Below are 21,364 nucleotides of genomic sequence, written 5' to 3'. Positions count from 1 at the left end.
CTGTCAGGTACCTTAAGCCTCAGCACATCCGAAGTAGACTCCAGTCTCCCGCCAGAACACAGAGACGCCCACAGACCAAGCTTACCTTCCCTCAGTCTGATACAGCCTGGTGATCAGGTTCACTGCAGTCGCTGTGGCATTGTCCTTGACCTCCCCCTCCCCCCTCCCTCATCCACCACAGTCCACAAGCCCATCTGGTCAGCTTCATCCCCGAGATACATCCAGAGTCTGAGCGCTTGCCATCCTCTTCCCCCCGCCAGCCCTTCCCCCGGAGACTGTTGTAGCCTCCTCTCCTGCCTCCCTGCCTCCCCCTGTCTACCTAGAGCCAGGGTTCTGTCTTCCTCGGAGCAGCTGGGCTGATGCTCTTGCAGTTCAGTTAGGCATCTTTATCGGTGACAACTTTTCTGGTAGCCCCCTGTTTTCACTCGGAGTAAAGGCCAGCAGCCCATGAGTTTCCGCCTGAGCCAGCCCCATCTCCTGCTCTCCCCCCACCCCCACCCCCGGGTCCCCTGGCCTGAACTTCCTTGCCGTTGCTTGAACTCAGAGCTCACGCACTCGCCATTTCCTCTGTCCAGGGGCTTCTCTCCCCCAGATATTTGCATGACTCATTTTCTTTACATCTTTGCTCACCTGTCAGTGAGTCCTTCCCTGATCCCCTGTGTACCGTTTACCTCAGATTGGGCTGGGCTGGGTTTCTCCTGGGCGCAGAGACTCAGAAGTGACTTCAGATTTCTCTTTCCTTCCTGAGTGCTCCTGCGTTCTCAGTAATTTAGTTGGGCTTGGAAGAGATGCTCTCTGGAGGTACTTGAACAGTTCTGAGCACATGACTCTGGAAAATGTGCGAGGTCCAAATATATAATTTTAGTCAGACAAGAGAGAGAATCGTTCCGTTTAAGAGAGACCACTAAGAATGTGACCTAGTCATATGTTTTGCAATTTCCCTGTTTCAGTTTGGAACCATGAAAAATAGGAATTCACAACTAGTGTCTTGAATTTCAGTATCGGCTACGGCAACACAGTTTTAAGCACTACAGTTTCTGTAAACAAAAATATGTTTACAGACCTGTGACTGAACACGGAAAACCTCAGCTCCTCATGGGTGTTGAGGTCATGTTGTGTCTCACTGCCCACCAAGTTGGAGTCGCGCATACACAGCAGGTGCTCTGTACAAACATCTGTTGAATGCAGGAGACAGATTTATATCCAGCAGAACTTCATATGTGAGAAAGTCAAATCGTTTACCGTGACGCACGGTCTGCCTTACACACCTTAGGGGATAAGAGAAAGAACGTGAATAGTAAGAGTTGATGATAAAGGCTGGTTTTTGCCTCCCGCGCTTTCTAGGTCCCAAAGACGAAGACGAGAAGCCTTCAGCTGCCACCACCGAGCAGCCGGCCGAGCCTCAGGAGGCGGTGAGTCCGGAGGTGCTTCCGGAGCTTGGCACCCCTCCCCCGGCCTGCGAGCCACCGACAGACCCGGACGTGAAGCCAGAGGCAGCAAGTTGTGAGGCCAACGATGTGGAGGAGGAGGAGGAGGAGGAGTATGAGCTGGAGGACGAGGGGGACGAAGCTGCCGAGGTGCCAGATGCAAGTCCCGTGAAAGAGCCAGAGATACGGTGTGACGAGAAGCCGGAAGATTTATTAGAAGAACCGAAATCTATTTCGAAAGAAGTTCTTGAAGACTCTCCAGATGTGACACCTGTTATCAAAATTCCCAAAGCTAAAGAGGAGGCCAATGGTGATGTGTTTGAAACATTCCTGTTTCCATGTCAGCATTGTGAGAGGAAGTTCACGACCAAACAGGGGCTGGAACGCCACATGCACATCCACATATCTACCGTCAACCACGCCTTCAAGTGCAAGTACTGCGGGAAAGCGTTCGGCACCCAGATCAACCGGCGGCGGCACGAGCGGCGCCACGAGGCGGGGTTAAAGCGGAAGCCCAGCCTGCCACTGCCGCCCGCAGAGGACGCGGCCGACGGCCGGGCAGCCGGGGACGCCGTCCCCGCCAAAGAGGACGCCGCCCCGCCCGGTCTTGGGCCAGACTGTCTGATCGTGAACTCAGAGAAAGCTTCCCAAGAAACGGTGAATTCTTCTGTTGCAGAGGAGAACGGAGAGGTGAAAGAGCTTCATCCCTGCAAATACTGTAAGAAAGTTTTTGGAACTCACACCAACATGAGACGGCATCAGCGCAGGGTTCACGAACGCCACCTCATTCCCAAAGGTGTGCGGCGAAAAGGAGGCCTCCTGGATGAGCCGCAGCCCCCGGCCGAGCAGGCCGCCCCAGCCCAGAGTGTCTACGTCCCCAGCACAGAGCCAGAGGAGGAGGGGGAGGCAGACGACGTGTACATCATGGATATCTCTAGCAATATCTCTGAAAACTTAAACTACTACATCGACGGTAAAATCCAGACCAGCAGCAGCACCAGTAACTGTGACGTCATTGAGGTGGAGCCCGGCTCGGCGGACTTGTATGGTATCAACTGCCTGCTCACTCCGGTTACGGTGGAGATCACTCAGAGCATAAAGACCACGCGGGTCCCAGTGACCGATGAGCTCCCTAAAGAGCCTTCCAGCAGCACGAACAGTGAGTCCAAGAAGCGGAGAACAGCCAGTCCTCCCGTGTTACCCAAAATTAAAGCTGAAACTGAGTCCGACCCCGCAGCACCCTCTTGTTCCTTGAGTCTGCCTCTCAGCATATCAACGACAGAGGCGGTGTCTTTCCACAAAGAGAAAAGTGTATATTTGTCATCGAAGCTCAAACAGCTTCTCCAAACCCAGGATAAGCTCACTCCTCCCGCAGGGATTTCAGCCCCTGAAATACCTAAATTGGGGCCTGTCTGCGTGTCCGCTCCTGCCTCGATGCTGCCTGTGACCTCGAGCAGGTTTAAGAGGCGGACCAGCTCTCCTCCCAGCTCTCCACAGCACAGTCCTGCCCTCCGGGACTTTGGAAAGCCAGGCGATGGGAAGGCCATGTGGACCGAGGCAGTTCTGAGTTCCAAAAAACCCAAATTAGAAAATCATAGCAACTCACCAGCATGGAGTTTGTCTGGGAGAGATGAGAGAGAAGCCGGGAGCCCGCCAGGCTTTGATGAGTATAAAGTGTCTAAAGAGTGGGCAGCTAGCTCTACTTTTAGTAACGTGTGCAACCAGCAGCCGCTGGATTTATCTAGCGGCGTGAAACAGAAGGCCGAGGGTACGGGCAAGACTCCGGTCCAGTGGGAATCTGTGTTAGATCTCAGCGTGCATAAAAAGCCTTGTAGCGACTCTGAAGGCAAGGAATTCAAAGAAAATCATTTGGTGCCACCAGCCTGCAGTGCTGTGAAGAAAAAGAAACCAACCACCTGCATGCTGCAGAGGGTTCTTCTCAATGAGTACAATGGCGTCGACGTGCCTGTAGAAAGTGCCCCCGAGGCGACCAGGAGCCCGAGTCCCTGTAAATCCCTCGACCCCCAACCGGATGCTGACCTTGCTCCTGACCCTGGATTATCTGCCCCTGCTGTCGGGTCCCCACCTGACGTCTCTCCTTCGTCACCTGCCCTGCAGACGCCTTCCCTTTCTTCCGGGCAGCTGCCTCCTCTCTTGACCCCCACAAATCCCTCCTCCCCTCCGCCCTGTCCTCCTGTGTTAACCGTTGCCACACCACCCCCTCCACTGCTTCCTACTGTACCTCTCTCAGCCCCCTCATCCGGGGCGTCCCCTCGTCCCTGTCCCTCTCCACTCTCGAATACCACCGCACAGTCCCCTCTTCCAATTCTCTCCCCGACGGTGTCTCCCTCGCCGTCTCCCGTTCCTTCCGTGGAGCCCCTAATGTCTGCTGCTTCGCCGGGGCCTCCGACGCTCTCTTCGTCTTCCTCCTCATCGTCTTCATCTTCCTTCTCCTCTTCATCCTCCTCCTCTTCCCCTTCCCCACCTCCTCTCTCAGCAGTGTCATCTGTTGTTTCCTCTGGGGATAATCTGGAAGCCTCTCTCCCCATGATATCCTTCAAACAGGAGGAGTTAGAGAATGAAGATCTGAAGTCCAGGGAAGAAGCTCAGCCCGCCACTGAGCGGGATGTTGTCCAGGAAACATTCAACAAAAACTTTGTCTGCAACGTCTGTGAATCGCCTTTTCTTTCCATTAAAGATCTAACCAAACATTTATCCGTTCATGCTGAAGAATGGCCCTTGAAATGTGAATTTTGTGTGCAGCTCTTTAAGGCGAAAACTGATTTGTCAGAACATCGCTTTCTGCTTCATGGAGTTGGGAATATCTTTGTGTGTTCGGTTTGTAAAAAAGAATTTGCTTTTTTGTGCAATTTGCAGCAGCACCAGCGAGATCTCCACCCAGATAAGGTGTGCACACACCACGAATTTGAAAGTGGCACCCTGAGGCCCCAGAACTTTACTGATCCCAGCAAAGCCCACGTAGAGCATATGCAGAGCTTGCCAGAAGATCCTTTAGAGACGTCTAAAGAGGAAGAGGAGTTAAACGACTCTTCCGAAGAGCTTTACACGACCATAAAAATAATGGCTTCTGGAATAAAGACAAAAGATCCGGATGTTCGATTGGGTCTCAATCAGCATTATCCAAGCTTTAAACCACCTCCATTTCAGTACCATCACCGAAACCCCCTGGGCATTGGTGTGACAGCCACAAATTTCACTACACACAATATCCCACAGACTTTTACAACCGCCATTCGCTGCACCAAGTGTGGGAAAGGTGTGGACAACATGCCCGAGCTCCACAAACACATCCTGGCATGTGCTTCCGCTAGTGACAAGAAGAGGTATACCCCGAAGAAAAATCCGGTGCCCCTGAAACAGACTGTGCAACCCAAAAACGGTGTGGTGGTTTTGGACAGCTCTGGGAAAAATGCCTTCAGACGGATGGGACAGCCCAAAAGACTGAACTTCAGTGTTGAGCTCAGCAAAATGTCCTCAAATAAGCTCAAGTTAAATGCGTTGAAGAAAAAAAACCAGCTTGTCCAGAAAGCCATCCTTCAAAAGAACAAATCTGCGAAGCAGAAGGCCGACCTAAAGAACGCTCCAGAGTCGTCCTCGCACATCTGCCCATACTGCAACAGGGAGTTCACGTACATCGGGAGCCTGAACAAGCACGCCGCCTTCAGCTGTCCCAAAAAGCCTCTTTCTCCTTCCAAAAAAAAAGTTGCCCACTCGTCCAAGAAAGGCGGGCACCCCTCCCCTGCAAGTGGTGACAGAAGCAGCAGCCACCGCAGACGGACGGCGGACACGGAGATCAAGATGCAGAGCACGCAGGCGCCTTTGGGCAAGACCAGAGCCCGCAGCTCGGGCCCCGCACAGGTCCCCCTGCCCTCCTCGTCCTTCAGGTCCAAGCAGAATGTTACATTTGCAGCTTCGGTCAAGTCCAAAAAACCAAGCTCCTCTTTAAGGAACTCGAGCCCAATCCGAATGGCCAGAGTGACTCACGGAGAGGGCAAGAAACCCAAAGCTGCGGCCAAGACACGGGCGGCTCAGCTCCCGGGCAGGGCGTCGCGGAGCCTGCACGCGAGGGCGCAGAAGAGCAGGGCTGTCTTACAGAGCAAAGCTGCCTTGGCCAGTAAGAAAAGAACAGACCGCTTCAATGTCAAATCTAGAGAGCGGAGCGGGGGGCCCATCACCCGAAGCCTGCAGCTGGCAGCTGCTGCCGACCCGAGTGAAAGCAGGAGGGAGGACAGCAGTGGCAAGCAGGAGCTGAAGGACCTCAGGTAAGCCGTGCCTTCCGGGGTTGGAGGCGTGCAGCGCTCCGGAGCCGGGGGGCGAGACTGTTGGAAGAAAACACTATCCTTGCCCAATGGCTTTTTTTTTCTTTTTCCTGCACAATTTTGACATAAGCGTTTAAAGGAAATAGCAGTTGCTTAAGGTGGGGGCAGGCGTGAGGCAGGCTCAGTGCCTCGGCTGCCGTAGAGACGGATACGTGGCTTTTATGTGAGACCTGGGACTCAGAGTGGTGCCATTTCTTTCATAGGGCCAGTTGTGAATTGAATTTGAAGCCACATAAAGTTCCCCAAAGCACCCCACGATGAAAAGATGAAATGCGCTCACACTTTTTCCATGTCTTGGGTGATGTCCCGGTGTCACCGGTATTATTTCCTGATCGTAGATCACTTCTTAGGTGAAGACGGTTCAGGGATTTCATTAAAACCACGTTGAATCTTGCTGAGTGTTTCTGTGACTAAAGTGTGCTTCTCATACCTGAGACTGCTTTTACCATTCATGTTTTCTGTGACTGTGTTTTAATTTTAAAAACTTGCCTCTTGGTTCAAATAAACACACCGCACCCAGTTCCTTTTAAAATGCTGCATGTCCCCCCACCTGCTCCCGCCTCCAAGCGTAGGGTTGTTAATACACAGGCCAGACCCGCACGGGAGGAAGGGGAGGAGAGGGTGGTGCTGAGAGCTGGGCAGCAAGGCTGGACATTTAGGTGCTTTCAGGCGTGAGCAGGGACCCAGGACAAATCGTCCCGTTTGTCGCTGCCTTTTTTCCCCCAGTGGTGAGGTCTGAGCTCATCTGAGGTTGGAGGTGATTTCACTGTTTATTCTATGTTCTTTCTATATGAGGAACTGTTCTTAGCGAAGGGTAGAGACATAGGGCAGTAGTTAGTTTGTTACATCAACTTCTGAAACTAAGTTACTTCAAACGTGAGTGGACATTCCTTCTACTTCCTGAATAATGCCTGCAGGTTCATCTCAGGTGAAATGATTAATCCTCAGCTAGACTTGCTGCAAAGTATTTTTAAATCTTGTCTCTTCAGAGTGAGCTGCATGGCTCTAGGCTTTCTTGGCTATAATTTTCAGTGTGTCACAATTCTTTGGTGTGTTTTAAGGAAACAGAATCAGAGTTAACGGGGTGGGGAAGGGGTAGCTGCCGTTTGGAGAAGTCACGAGGACCCAAAGATGCTTTATCACTGCTAGGCTGATGAGGTAGCATTCTTGGTGCTGGTGCGCCATATGTCCTAGCTAAAGATGTGGACAAGAATCAGTAGCCAAGGGCTGATTGGAGTGACTGGCAGTAGGAATAAAAGATTAGCTTTTTCTCAAAAGCTTCTTTATAAAAGTACTAATCAGTTCCTGTAGAACTTCTTCAGCCTCTGGTCCCTGGCCCTGGCACGTGCGCAGAAGCATCTTGGAGCTTGGTTAGCCCCAGTGACAGTAAGCGCGTGTTTCTCAGCCGCCCCTCTGTCTGCCTGTAGGAACCTCCCAGTGTGCCTCTCTGTACTCAGTCTGTGTTCTGGAAGTTCCACAACAACAGGACATTCTTGAACTGGCCTTTCAAGGTTGAAGGACCCAGAGCATGCCATCATTTTCATGGCTGTGCTAAAACACGTTTCCCAGGTGGCTGTGCTGTAGAATATACTGTGTGTTCCCCTCTGTGTCCAATGTTACCCGAAAGAACCACCTGTTTTGTACTGGATCTCATTTATACAGTTCAAGGGCACAGTTGACAGGAGAACATTAAAGCGGTGTAAAGGAAAGTCCTCTGAGTAATGATAAATTTGTGACGTTCATTCAGTGCTCTTGAAGAACCTTTAACATTGCCAAGGACCAAAGGGCCTGATGAAATAGTGTTTCTATTCTTTGCTCCAGTTAATTATTTTGCTTTGTTTGAAAGTTACCCTTGCTGGAATGAAATTTGGCCTAAAAGGAAACAAGGAAGAAACAGATAATGTTCTGACCGTAGAAGGTGGCAGCGGGCTTCCGTGGTAGCCGTCCCCACTCTGTGTGAGTCACTGCACTGTGCTGTGGGCACGTCTGAAGGATGTGTGTCTCTTTCACAGGGGTCCACTTACAAGTGACTGTAAACTTGGGGAGTATTTTTGGAAATTACAAAATGAATGCTCGGTTGGGACATGACACTTGGATTATCTGGGCAGAAGGGTGGGCGTTTCTTCAGAGGATTGTGGTCGTCTGAGTACCTCGTAGTGAATCTGGTATAGAGCGTGGAGGACGCGGCGGTCTGTCAGGGTCAGCCCAGGCCCTCGGCGGAGGCCTCACCCTCAGTCCACGTCTGTGTGTGCTGCACTGGCAAGGGGTTGTTGGAACTAGCGTCTCTTTCCCCTTTCAGTGTATTTCTCTTGTAAATTTTATTCAGGGATGACTTCATGGCACGTGTTTGGAAATACCCGCTTTCACTCTGTTTTTAGTGATTTCTCTGTACCTGCCCCATTGCATATTCAAGGACTTACCCTGGAACTGGTAGCACACCCTTTCCTGTGTGTTTCATCATATCTGTGATTAAGGGCACCTCCTCAACACTCAGGCATTTTACGTTCAAGTGCCAGTGTAGGATTCCACAGGTTTCCAAGTGCACGCTTGCAGTCAGCTGTGTGAACGAAGTCTGAGTTGTCTGTTCAGCACTAAGGGCTCGAGAGAATTTGCCATTTGGTCATTTCCTGAAGCACAAGCCATTGTGCCAATCAGGGTGTGAAAAAGACGTGTGCTCCAAATCCCATTGTAGGACAAAGCCGCAGAGGACACCGGGCACACTACTGGCTCGCGTCCTCCTCTTACCGCCTCAGTCCGGCGGACCGGGCGTCGGGCTCCGCTTCCAGCCCACCTGGGTGTGTTGCTGAGGACTCCTTTCCTTGGCCTTGTGACACAAGAAGACGAGGAAAGAGTACATTTTCTACTCCCTTCTTTCTCATCTTTGGTCTTTGTAAATCCCAAGGTGTTCTTTATATTCTTCAATGCTGCTTCTAGAGCAGCTTTTTTTTTTTTTAAATACTGTATTCCCATTGCAGCCAGTTAAGGACACTTAAATATCTGATGGAGGAGCAAAGCCAAATTCCAGACCAAGTTTTCCCATTTACCATAAATTGATTTAAAAAATAAAGTGATGCTGATTTCTCACATACCCCCTGGACCACGCCACTCACTCCCCAGGCGACCTGCCCGGGTCCCTACCAGTTGTCTCTTCCGAGTAGGACACCCATGTTCCTGCACACCTTCAGAGTCATTCTGTTGCCGTCTTCACGTTTGTCCCATGGTCTACTCACCTTTTCTTTAACATGCTCAGTTCATACAAGGTTGTGTTACGTTGTCATTTATCTTCAGTTTTCTTATTTTCTAGGAACTTCCTGTAGGAAAAACCCCAAAACAAAACAAACCTTAATTGACTAAATAAAGATAATGCATGCTCAACTTAGGATAAGCACTACGGCAAAGGATATGAAATCTTCCAAGCTTGCAAGACCAGTTGAAGCTGACTCAAAAGTCCTAGCACACCACTGATTGCAGCAGGCTTCTTGTTGCCCTGGTTAGAGTCGGGCATCCGCTGCCTCGGAGTGCCGGGCTCGCGGGTGATTCAGATGCAGAGGCGGGTGCTGTCAGAGGGCTAGCTGAACTGGCTCGTCATCACGGGACTGGGAACTGAGACCTGAGTGTGGCCCTGGTTTTTGGCACATAGCAGAGAAAGGGATGATTTGAACCTAACCTTGCAAAGCAAGTTCTCTGTTGTATCAGTAGTTTGTGGTAGATTTCAGGGATGACAAATTCTGATGCACTCATCTTAAAATGTTTTGGTCGTACACCAGCTCTTGATGCTTGATGCCTTTTCTTTCTTTCTTTTAAATGAATTGTAGACAGAGAGAAGCGTTCAGCTTCTTTCTTATTAGCCTGTTTTTTGTTGTTGTTGCTGTTTGTTGTTGTTGTTGTTGTTTTAATCACAAGCAGATTGCCAGTATACTGGAGAGGAAACCAGATTGGATATGGACTTTTTTATGCCCCTTCCAGTGTCATGTGTACATATCCAAATGGACATTATCCTCTCAGATTATTATCTGGCACTAATTTATAACTGTTATATTTTTGGAGACTAGCAATATATCAGTGCCCAGGATGCATCACAGGCCTGTACAGATGTGTGTCTACATGTAAGTGTAAATTAATTCACATATCAAGTTTTACACTAAAGTCTCTAATAGAGATTAAAAGGAATGACAGATTGGCCTCTCCCTGAATAATATAGATACCGTTTCTCCCTGCATTATATGCCTTCCCCCTAATTAATGACTGAGTTGTTGGAAAATGGCTAGGTTTTATTCATGGGTTTTTTGTTTGTTTGTTTTTTGGTTCTCAACTTTAAAAGTAATCTACCTCTTAAATTTTGTAGTTAAAAATACCTGTTTGGTGAATTTGTGCCACTTTAACCCTTTCACTATCATTCCCATTTTGTTATGTTTCTGTTATGGGGACTTTTTGTTCAAACATTGTATAAAGCATTTGTAGCAGTTTAAAAATAAAATATTTAAAATTATTTAAATTGTTTTGGATGCTTCAATTGTATTATATGTGATTTACACTTTACGTTTTTGTTTGCGTTGTTAATCTGGAGAGTGTTCTTGTATTGACGTTTGCTGTTAGTTATTTTATTGTTTTTTGTTGGAGAGTGATATAAAAGACTATTCTAATGAAACCATTAAAATTTGCAAATTGACGAAAGGGGTGTCCGTTGATTTTAACCAATGTAGCCTTGAGAGAGAGAGAGGTTGATTATAGACAGACGATTAAGAATGGTGTTTGATGTCTTTCCCCTTCCAGCATGAAGTAAATCATTTGAGCTTGTCAGATGTCCAAAAAGTTTTTTTATGCTGTTGTTAGCAAGCACTTAATGACTAGGGGGAATTCAAGTGATGCATTTTATATAATTGTAACCAATAAAAAAAACTTTATAAAAGCTTGTGAAAGGACTGCATTTTGTACATCACTGGGAGCAGTTAAGGGGGGAACGAAGGTGCACATGGGGGTGCTGTTCACAGGCTGCATCTTTAAAGTGCAGTTGTGGCGTCCCCCCAGCTGACCTCCCTTGTTTCCATTTGGCGTCGATGGAATATTTGTTAATGCACGTTGCTTCTGTGCCACCGAAAGGGTAGACGTGCAGTCGGACGGTGGTGCCAAGAAGTGCGTGGAGAACTTACTGTTTGGTAAGAGGGAAATGATTCCATATGTGGGCTCTCTGCTTCCTGCGTGCTTGCTAACAGTTCACTCTAGTTTGGAGATTTTTATTTTTATGGATCCCGGAAGAATGAAACAAAGAAGTTGTAAGATTTGTATTAGGTTGACCTAGAATTGCTGGGTTTTTTAAAGATTAAAAGTGGCTGAAAGAAGCGGGGGTTTCATGAAGTCCTGCGTGGTAGCCTCGTCCTTATACTTCCTGTGTGTGTGTGTCATTCCTGCTCAGGGAAAGGTGGTGAAGCTGACGGTACTGTCAGCCTCCCTCGGCGAGATGTTGACACTTCTGGCTGATGGATTCCCACCTTAGAGAACCCCAGAAGGGAGGAGGAGGGTGTGCAGGAGGGAGAGGCGGGTGCGAAACGGCCTTCCGCAGGAGCCGTGCGAATGCTCTATTAACAGCACCGAGCACACACTGCGCCTGCACAGGGCTTGGACGCGATGAGCTGGGGGGAGCCCTGCTCTGGGAAGGGGGGCCGGTTTCCGTCTTGACCCATCTGCCTACCCCTCGTCCCTCCAGGCTGGCAGGGAGCCAGCATCCAACAAGCACGCCTCTTCTCTGTCCCTGCTTTGGTGGCTTATCCCTGGGCAAGTACTTTCCTTGTGGCTGCTAGTGGCCAGTCTGCCAAAACTGGGGATGGGGAGGGGGTCTCTGAGCTTTCCTCCCAGCGGGAGGCCGTGCTCCCTGGTGTGGATGCTGACAGACTGTCTCGTGGGTTTGAAAGAGCAGGGCGAGGTCTGTTTCGCGCCTGGGTCTTAACAGCAGGGCCTGGTTGCGGCAGCACTCGGAGATTTACCACGTGGAGGAGTCCCCAGGAAGGCGCTCCCTCTCGCCAGGAACGAGCTGCCCCAGTGTGGTTGCTTTTACTCTTCATAGACTTAAATATTTTAAAAAATCTTTAAAGCTAATAACTGAAGCCTTATGTCCCTACAGCTGTTTTGAAGGATCTCGCAGCATTTCTGATTACAAATCCTTGTCTAGGCTGACTTTTAATCTGGATGTTACAAGTACCTTCTGGCAAGGTGTTTTACAGAATCACATTAATTTATCGAGCGCCTGCTGTATACCAAGCTGTATTCTAGGTGCCTGGGTTATACCAGTGGACAAAAATCCCCGCCCTTTGTGAAGCTATAATTTGCATGGTGCTTTTTTTCCCCCATTTTTTGTATTTTATATTCAAAGTGTCCTTCACTTTGACACAATTCTCCAGAGGCCAGGTGGTCAAGAAGGTGCTTCTATCTTAATATTTGGGGGCGGATATCTAGATGACTGCGGACTTTTAATACTTACATTAAAATGACTTGTAAAATTATAGCTCACTTAATGCTCTTGATGTCTTATTTCTGTGGGTTTTGATTTGATACTGAACCTCACTTTGATTAGATTGACATATATACATAAAATTTTTTTAAAAGGACACTTTGCCTTGAAAGAAGGTTGACTCGGATATAAAGGCCACACTTAAAAGTAGTCAGAGGACCAGGCTGATAAAATGGTTTACCATTTTGTACCTGGCCTCCACTCTCCCTGGTGGCACCAGCCCCGCAGCTGCCGGTTCGGGGTCTGTCTGCTCTCTGGGCTGTCGAGGTGAAGCAGTTCTGGGAGCATGTGCATCCAGGAGCCTCCAGAGTGTGGTCTGGCTACAGCCTACCCTGAGCACAGTGATCCTCCAACCCAGAGCCAGGCTCCCAGCTCCTAGGCTCCACCAGCAGCCTTTTAAGTGAGACTGTTTGGAGATGAGGCCTGGGTGGTGTGCAGTGTGAAGTCCACCCCCCTCCCCTCCAGTAATGTCAGTGCACACCGAAGAAGTTCTGAATTTAATGTGGAGAAGACGAATGTAGCTCTTAATGGCTAAGTGCTTGTGTCTTCTCTTTTGAGCCTCAGGTGCCTCACATCTCATCCTTAGAGTCACTCTGCAAAGCAGATCCTGTCATGGTTCCCGTTTTCCAGCATCTGGTGGGCAGTGGGCGGCAGGAAGGGCTGTTCCGAGTCTAGGCTTGAGCCTGGGTTACAGACAGGAGGAGGCCCAGGCGACGGGCCTCAAGGAATAAAGGATCGGCCAGCCTGCTGTGCGGTTTCTTTCTCTACATGTTTCTCAAGGCCAGAGCCCTGTTGGGCCCCACCTTCCTAGTGCTTTGACCCTTTTCTCGGAGTTTGCCTACAGGGCCTTAAATATACCAGTGCTGTGGGATTAAAACAAGAAAACTAAAATGAAATCCAGATTCGTGGGAATGGTGATGTCAGTAGCACCATTAGAATTCTTTATAGAGGGAGTGGGTACAGCTCAAGTGACAGAGTGCACGCTTAGCATGCAGAAGGTCCTGGGTTCAATCCCCAGTGCCTCCGTCAAAAATAATAAACCTAATTACCTCCTCCCTCCACCAAAAATAATTAAACAATACAATAATAAATAAAATATTTTTTAAAAAATTCTTTATAGACAAGTAAAATACCCAGTGTCCCAAAAAAAAACATAGAATGGAACAAAACTTGAGGTTTGAGTGGGTGCGATGTAGGGAAAAAGTGAAGCTGCTCATTGGTTGATCCCTCCAGGCAGATGCCCAGGAGACCTGCTGGGGGACCGTCCAGGCCCCCCCACCCACTCCCTGCCTCCAGCCACACCGCTGCCCTGTAGGTCTTCCTCCCCCTCCCGCACCTGGTGATACTTCCTCCAAGGGGTGGTGAGAACCATCTGACAACGCCCTGGGGTGAATTTGATGTAGCTTTTGGGTGCTTTCTATGTACGATGTACTACGCGAAGCATTTTTCAGACTTGCCAATGACACCATGACGGTGGTGTTGTTTACTGACCCGGGAGAAGTGATTTTGTTCAAAGGTCACCCAACTCTCAAGTGGCAAGCTGGGACTCAAACTGCCTCCGAGCTACACCATCCTATTGATCATTTTCATAGGTTTTTTTTTTTTTTAAGCTTCATTTTCTCTAAATGTGGGATACAACCTTGATACCTTCTCTGTTAAGGGCTTTTCCGGCATTAGTGAACAAGTAGGGTGGTCACTTCCAAGTAAGGCTTCCCGACGCAGCAGGTCTGGGTGAGCACGGAGCCGCTCCTGGGAACACATAACCTGGCTTCACTCCTAAGTGTGGAACGTGCCCCGTTGTAGCCCTTTCAGGTGCAGTGGGCTTCATAGATCAGTCTGCCGAGTGAACAGTACTCTATTTAGTAGAAACCAAGCACCTTATAACGATACTCTTTGATTTCGGAAGTGGTTCTAAAGAAGGGGCCGGGGGTCACGGGGAGTGTCCTCAGGTGTCACTTGAGAAGCCTGACCTCTTTTGGGCCAAAACCAAACTTGATGGGGGCTTGCCTTCCCACCTCCGCAAAGAAGACCATTGCGTGCAAAGCAAAGGGTTACGTTTCAGCCAATAGTAAGTTATTTTTAAAGTAGAGGGTTAGAGCCTGGAGGGTGTCTGTAGGTTTTATTTACTTTCTGGATTAAGAATAAGAATTGGAAAAACCATCCTGTGTTAAATTATTTGCAGGTGCAAAAATTACACTCAGTTGTGAGCCGTTGAAAGGGGCTTGGAGATACTGTTGAAGGAATAAACTGGTCAAACTGTCGGGGTAACAGGATTTGTAGCTGCTTCCATTTTCTGCCTCACTGGTACCAGCTGGATTCCTTTTCCACTGTCTCTTACAGAAAGCGACCTGAGATTCAGGCGGGATGGTGTTCTAGAGAACGTAAGCCTTTTATGGAAGAAGTTAGTGCCTGAATGTGCCTTCCCGTGTCCAGCTTATAACGCACAGCAGGAAGCTAGGCAAAGAACCAGCGTTTCGAACATCCTTTTGTAGATGTTCCCTGAGGTGCTCAGTGAGGGGGGAGAGAACGGAGGTGTCATCTCAGTAATGACAGAAAAGCTACCGGATTTCAAAGCATCAGTTTATGTTCTAAATCAGAACATATTTAAGCTAAGACTATTTCCATATCAGTGTTTAGACAGGAGCCCACTATATAATCTGGAATTCTATGTAGATAAGTACCGAGTCTTAGCCGTAAATCTAAATGTAAATTTTGAATAGAAATCATTTTTTAAAAGACCTAGAACTTGTTTCATGGGTAAGTTAATAACAAAAGGGGATTGAGGCCTAAGGATACAATTGTGGCGATTTAAAATTTTTTAAATTGAAATAGAACTTCAATGTAAAATACTTGGATTTGTTTCAGTATTTGATCCTTGCCGAAAATGTAATATTTTAATATTCTCTGTTGGAATGAAGTTATTTAAGACTCATGTGGATTCAGTTTTCCTTGCAGTAACATTCTCTTCTCACTTGCTTTTTATAATCACATCCAGTCCTTGCCAGCCAGGCTCCAGTGTAGGAACATTTTCAGATGGCTTCTATTTCCAAGCTATTATTGGACCTGTGAATTCAGGCACATTCCCCTGTAGTGAGTCAGTGGGTCAGCCATTCAGAAAACATTTCTTTAATGGTCAGTCTGGATCATGTAGGTGTTGGTCTGTAGATCTGACGGGCTGTGTACCGGGGCTTTCAGAGGGCCCTTGGGATGTCGCCGGCCACCAGGGAGGGAGCTGAGGGTGCTGCTGGCTGTTCTAAGTGCCTCGCATGGCTTAACTGCTCGGAAGCGCTCTCACTGCCTGAGAGAGAGCAAGTCTCGTCGTTTACAGACAAATGGATCGAGTCTGAGAGAGGTCACATCACTTGCATTTTGTCCCACAGCTATAAGTGGGGCCCCAAACCCGGCCATCTCATTACAGAGCCTCACTCTTTACTGCAGTGCGAAACCACCGAATTCACTGTGCCCCCTGGGTTTTATGTAGGTATTGTGTCCCCCAGATGACTGGTGCTGATGTCATCGCCCACAGGGGGCTTTCGTTGCAGAGGGGTTGGGTACCACAGTGGGGATAAACATAGGCCTTGAACTCCCTTGCCATCTGGGTTTTAACTCCGTGGCTCCCGTTTGTCACTGAGGTAGGGCACGCTGCTGGCTGAGCCTCGGCCTCCTGGTCCGTAAGAGCCGTGCTAAAGGAGGCGGTGCGTGTTCTTAGGATTCAGTAACTGATGGCCGGGGTGGTGGGGATGACAGGGACTGCTGTCGTTTATATAATACATAAAGTCCTCGATGGACCCAGGAAAACCTCACGAAGGAAACTCAGACGGTGTAGTAACCATCCCTGGTGGAAGAAAGGGAAGAAACTCAGAGGGTGTAGTAACCCTCTGAGGGAGGAAAGGGCCAGAGTTTGGATGATGATCGCCAAGGAACTTTTGGAAGAGGCTGCTGTTGAAATTGCCCGTGCTTTCAAAGGCCCAGAAAGAAAAACAGATTCCTTCCTGGAAACTGACGAACACCCGTTTTTGTTAGTTTCAGAGAATGCGTGGTTACTACCTTTGGGGAGGATAGAACTTTTGTCAGAATTTTAGAAACACTCCCACAGGCTTCCCGGATGGTGTCCGCTCTCCATCTGGGCCCAGGAAAAGTGAGTGAGCCCGGGGCATTTGGAGGTGCAGAGGTGTCCGGGGAGCTCCCGGTTTTGCTGTGACTTCATTACAGGCAGTGGCATGTAGGTAAGGGCACTGATGGGCCCTGGACCCGGAGCTGCTGGCCAGCTGTCCATCCCTGACCCTGCCCTCGTCCCTCTGCATCTCCACACTCTGCTGCTCATGGGAGCACTTAACTCATACACACGCTCTGTTCTCAGTTTGTTAGATTTGTTTTCTAAATGTCCCCACTCCTGGAACAGACGTTCTCCCTGGGCAGGAACTCGGTTTTGTTCACTGCTGCGTTCCCAGCATCTGCAACAGTGCCTGGCACGTAGTAGTTGCTCAGTAAGTATTTGTTGAATGAATAAAAAATTTGAATCCTGGCTTTATCACTTATTAGCTCTGTAACCTTGGGCAAGCTACTTACCGTCTCCGAGCCCCAGCTTTCTTTTCTGTAAACGGTGATAACAATCGATTATCTGACCCAGAAGGACGGTTGTGAAGACAACAGAGAAGCCTGGGAGTTCCACAGATGTGCCCACTGAGTAAGTGCTGCTCTTACCACTGAGAGGTGTCCTCTGGAGTCTGGATTTGAATCTGATTCACGGCTGTGGCTGGGGCTCGGAGCTGACGGCCACGTAGGAGGTGTCACGGCCGCACAGGTTGCAGTGGCCGGAACCTTCCCCCAGCTTCTCTTGGCTCCGCCCAGAGAGAAGGTGCCCAAGTGGCCCAAACTCCTGGTTCTGCTGCCATTGACCACAGGCCCTTTGCTGTCTCTCAGCCAGGGCTGTGCTGTTCATGTACCAACCATAGCCGCTCCCTTTCTCCCAGCAGATACACAGGATGAGCTCTAAAACCGGAAGTCATTTTTAAAATCACACTGAGAAAAAAGATGATTTATTCTAACACCCCTCCGTATAACTTTCTCTTGGTTTTGAATTTCAAAGACAAACTAAAAATTTTAAAAGCTGGATGCAGAAGAAAACATTTCCTTTGCTCTCTGAAACCATGAAAATGCAACCAAGGGGTCCCCGTTCATTGAAGTAATAACAATGTAAGAATGGTCACGAATGTGTTCAAGAGCTTGCTAGCCGCAGGTTTTAAGGGCTTTACACACATTGTCCCATTTAATCATTATAACCATGCTATGAAATAAACACTTTAATGTTCTCCCATTTTACAGATGGGAAAACTGAAGCACGAAGGTTAAGGAATTTGCTTGGTCACAGCTAGTAAGTGGGGAGCCAGGAAACAAGCCCAGGCAGTCTGGCTCCATCTCTCAGTCAGGAGTCTGTCCTGCCCCTCATCCGCTGGTTCTCTGGGAGTACATGCCCGGTTCATCTCCTTTAAGAAGCAGGGAGACATGGCTGGTTGGTAGGTATCTGCCCAGGTGTGGACAAGAAGTACCTGCTGATTTGAAGGAGCTAAAATATATGCTGGAGGTGAACGCAGGTCTGGGTCCTTCCTGGTCCTGGTCCAATTTGTAGGTCCTTGGGAGACCATCCTGAGCAGTTTCAGCCGGGTCTGGCATTCTGACCCGCCGCATCTGCCCAGTGCGGTTAGTGAAGGAACAGATAGAGACTGCCTCGTCCAGAGAATGAAGCCTTGCTCCCTGGTCAGCTTTCTGTTTTTACCTCCATTTTCTGCTTTCATGGAAATCTTTCCCAGCCACGGTTGGCAAGTAGGTTTCCATCTGTGCAAGGGGGAGCAGCTGCCTGGGGTGCTGTGAGCTGGACTCCAGGCGAGGTCACGCTCGGATAGAGGCCGGGCTGAGTGCCCGGGGTCCGCCTTGGACGCAGGAAGGGAGTGGCTCCATGGCACAGGTGTTTGCTGTCTGAGGTCTAACGAATCTGCTATTGCCTTTTAAAAACTACACTGGACGTAATTTCACCTTCCCTGAAGGCTCAAGATGACCACGAATTAATATGTTGTTGTGGAGACATGACACCTCAGAGAGGGTCCAGCATACGAGGTCATACGAGGTCCAGGAGCTTGAGGTGGGCTTAAAAATTGGGGGAGAAGCAATACTGGATACTGTCTGCACTTCCTGGCAGCCTTCAACGGGTGTCTGATGGGGGTCCTATGAATAGGTTGTGTGGGTAAAGAGGCTGTAAGCCCTGAGACCACCGAAGTACCTCCCTTGTAAGCAAAGTGCATGGTGGAGAGGGGAGGGGTAAGTGTTAACACACGCAACACGCGTGTGGACTGAGGCTCCTAACCCCCATGTGAGTTAAATACACCTTCTGTGGAAAGAATAAAAGGGAAGTTTGGGTGACAGTACACAACTCACGTCCCCAACGAAGGTGTGTCGCCGGGCAAGCACCTTGATTCTGAAACAGAGTAGTTCTCTTTACCTGATGCCTCGGTCTTTTATGTTGAAGATAAATGTTCTCTTTGGTGCCAGGTGCTCCCAGCCGGTTGAGTCAGGGAGGGTCTGGAGTTCTTTCCCTCTTAGTATTTGCAGCTCAGGCTGATGGACGTGCTCCGGGACTGGGTTTTCCTCTTTTGTTCACGATATTCCCCCCAGAAGCTTTTCAGAGTTTTTCTAATAACCAGTGTGTAGGTTAGTAGGTGTTCTATACTCTAACCTTCTTCATTCACGTTTATGCTCTTTTGAATGAATTTTAGAAGTGAGTTTGGTGAAAAGTCTGTGTTAACTTTGCCTCTGCAGAGGAGCCAGCCCTTATGATGCAACCTCAGTAAGTTGGTGTCAGACACTGGCGTTGACTTGTAGGCTCTGTTAAGTAACTTCATTACGGTAATTAATGGCATGTGGATTTTCTTTAAACTATTGATAAAAGTTGCAGATACGGCGCATGGGTGCCAGCCAGCAGCAGGTGTTCTGTTAAGGTGATGTCCTGGATTGTGCTGGGCAGGTGCTTAGGTGAAGGGACAGTACTGCTGGCGCAGTAGGACCGTCTGGTTAATTTCAGCCGGAGGCCATGCATCGCCTGTCTGTGTTCACAGGTGTGTGGAGGGGCTCTGCTTTGGATTATCTCACGAGGACGTTCACTCAGTGGACCACCTGCATCACAAACCACCTGGGAGGCTTATTAAACATTCCAGACCTACTAAACCGTCATCTCTGGGGGTGGGTCTTTGAAATCTTCGTTTTTATCAGCTTCTCAAATGAGTCGTACCCAGACTTCAGAGTTCCCCTTTGGGTCTTGTAAAGGGGCAGAGGGGAGGAAGGTGACATGGTACCGCCACATCTCATCATTTCATTTGCTCCCGGTTTTCATTTGAAATTTTTTTCCTTTGCTTATGAACAGTCTCCTTGATATATTGACAACATTTTTCAATCCAGTTGTCAGTGAAGTCACTTACACTTAACCACCCTGTGACAGACGAGCCAGGGCTGCTGGAGAGTTAGGGTCACTTCTGAGTGTCAGAGCCGAGGTGGAGCTGAGGATTGCTGGCCCTGTCCGCTCTTGCTCTTGGGTATCTTTTTGAGGGGAATAACATAATCTTAGGTCATGAACTGGGATAAGCCTGGGGTCGTGCAGTGACCGCCTGATGCGTGTTCCCTCCACCCCAGCACCTACTGCAGCACCCAGCACATGGTGTGCACTCAGTAAAAAGAAGAAAGGACGCCATCTCCAGGATTATTGGAGCCAAAGCTGCCACTCCCCTTCAGTGACCTCTGACCTGACCCTAACTCGTGACTTCAGGTCTTAACACGTGAATTTGGGGGCAATTAATTGTTAGCAGCTGAACCAGAGTGTCACTTTGATAAGTAAATGGGCAACTAAAGTCAGGTTGAAAGGAAAGGGTCGGTTGTTTGGTGGATAGTTAATTACAATTGGTCTTAAAGGCTTACTACCTGGGGGCACAGGCCTCAAGGTTGAGAATGCGTAGTGAAAGGCCATCAGTAAACCGCAGAGACTGGAGAGAAATTGTGCGCTCGAAGCCCACGACGGCACGGCTCGTTCATCAAAGATCCTGGTGAAATTATATTCTCCCCTCCCCGGTCCTCACCGCCACACACACGCAGGCTGTCTGTGAATAACTAAGCATCCTGAACTGCCTGGGGGAGAGCTATCCACATCTTCCTTCACAATTTTAAATCCTTTCCCCCAGTTTTTGGCTCTGAAAATAGGGTCGTCTTCGCTCTACCTCCAGCTTTAGTCCTTGACACCTCCCCAAGGGGTCCCTGGCTGGTAGAGCCTCCAAAACATTACGCGGCAGTGGATGCTTTTCCTTGCGTGTTTTTTTTCTTATTTCTGCTCAAAACGATGAATCCCTTCCTCTTCGAGCTTCAACGCTGATCGATTTCACGATGCCACATGCACCAGACGGGGCTGTTGCGCAGACTGGGTTCACAGCGCGTCATCACTCACCTGGGCGGTTTCTCCATCACGCCCGTGAGTCAGAGCTGCTGCCGCTCTGGAATGGGATCCAGCTGGCGAAGTCAGAGGGCCGCCCACGAGCCCGTGAGGAAGGAAACGCAGAGGTCTCAACCGTGTAGTCCAGCCTGCTCACCGTCGCCTAAGGAATAATTGGCGTGAGAGTATTCTGCAGAGGACAGGGCCTGGGAGGGTCGGGTGGTACCAGAAAGCTCTCTGAACGGTTGTTAGAGTGCCAGCTGTGGATAAAATGAAACACAGTGGAGGCTCAGGTAATTTCCAGTGTAACCAACCTGGCACATTAATAGATGCTCGTGGCTCCCCGTGGAAGGCGTCTTGGTGACCCTCACAGGGCGCACCCGGGCCCTTCGGTCACCAGCAGTCAGGTTAAATGCTGCCAGAGGTCAGCTGTGTTTGTTCCCAAACCTGTTTATGCCACTGTTCAAGTGTTTTATGCTAACATGAACATAATACGTTCATAATAAACATAATAAATTTGCGAATATCTATTATTATATGACTTGATTTAATAGTAGCCAGACCGATGACATATGAACACAGTCGTTTGTGAAAAACAAGTTAAATGCTTAGAAAGGCTCATAGC

At 49.0% G+C, this 21,364-nt stretch overlaps 1 protein-coding gene across 7 annotated transcripts in view; it reads left to right on the top strand.

Annotated features, from left to right (window-relative positions):
- Window positions 1–21,364, top strand: part of PRDM2 (PR/SET domain 2) — a 110,075-nt gene that overhangs the window by 73,268 nt on the left and 15,443 nt on the right. For 5 of the 7 annotated variants that reach the window (XM_072975345.1, XM_072975344.1, XM_072975341.1 and 2 more), the window contains one exon: window positions 1,345–5,710. The exons of 1 other annotated variant lie outside the window; for it this stretch is intronic. In XM_072975345.1, the coding sequence (XP_072831446.1) occupies window positions 1,345–5,710 (4,366 nt within the window). Of the gene's footprint in view, window positions 1–1,344; window positions 5,711–9,071; window positions 10,677–21,364 lie in introns of those variants that run through there. One more of the 7 variants, XM_072975343.1, reaches the window with a different exon arrangement.

Source organism: Vicugna pacos, chromosome 13 (genome assembly GCF_048564905.1).
Source record: "Vicugna pacos chromosome 13, VicPac4, whole genome shotgun sequence".
Taxonomy (NCBI): domain Eukaryota; kingdom Metazoa; phylum Chordata; class Mammalia; order Artiodactyla; family Camelidae; genus Vicugna; species Vicugna pacos.
The sequence above is the reverse complement of the archived record's forward strand: the minus strand, read 5'-3'. Positions and strand labels throughout refer to the sequence as shown.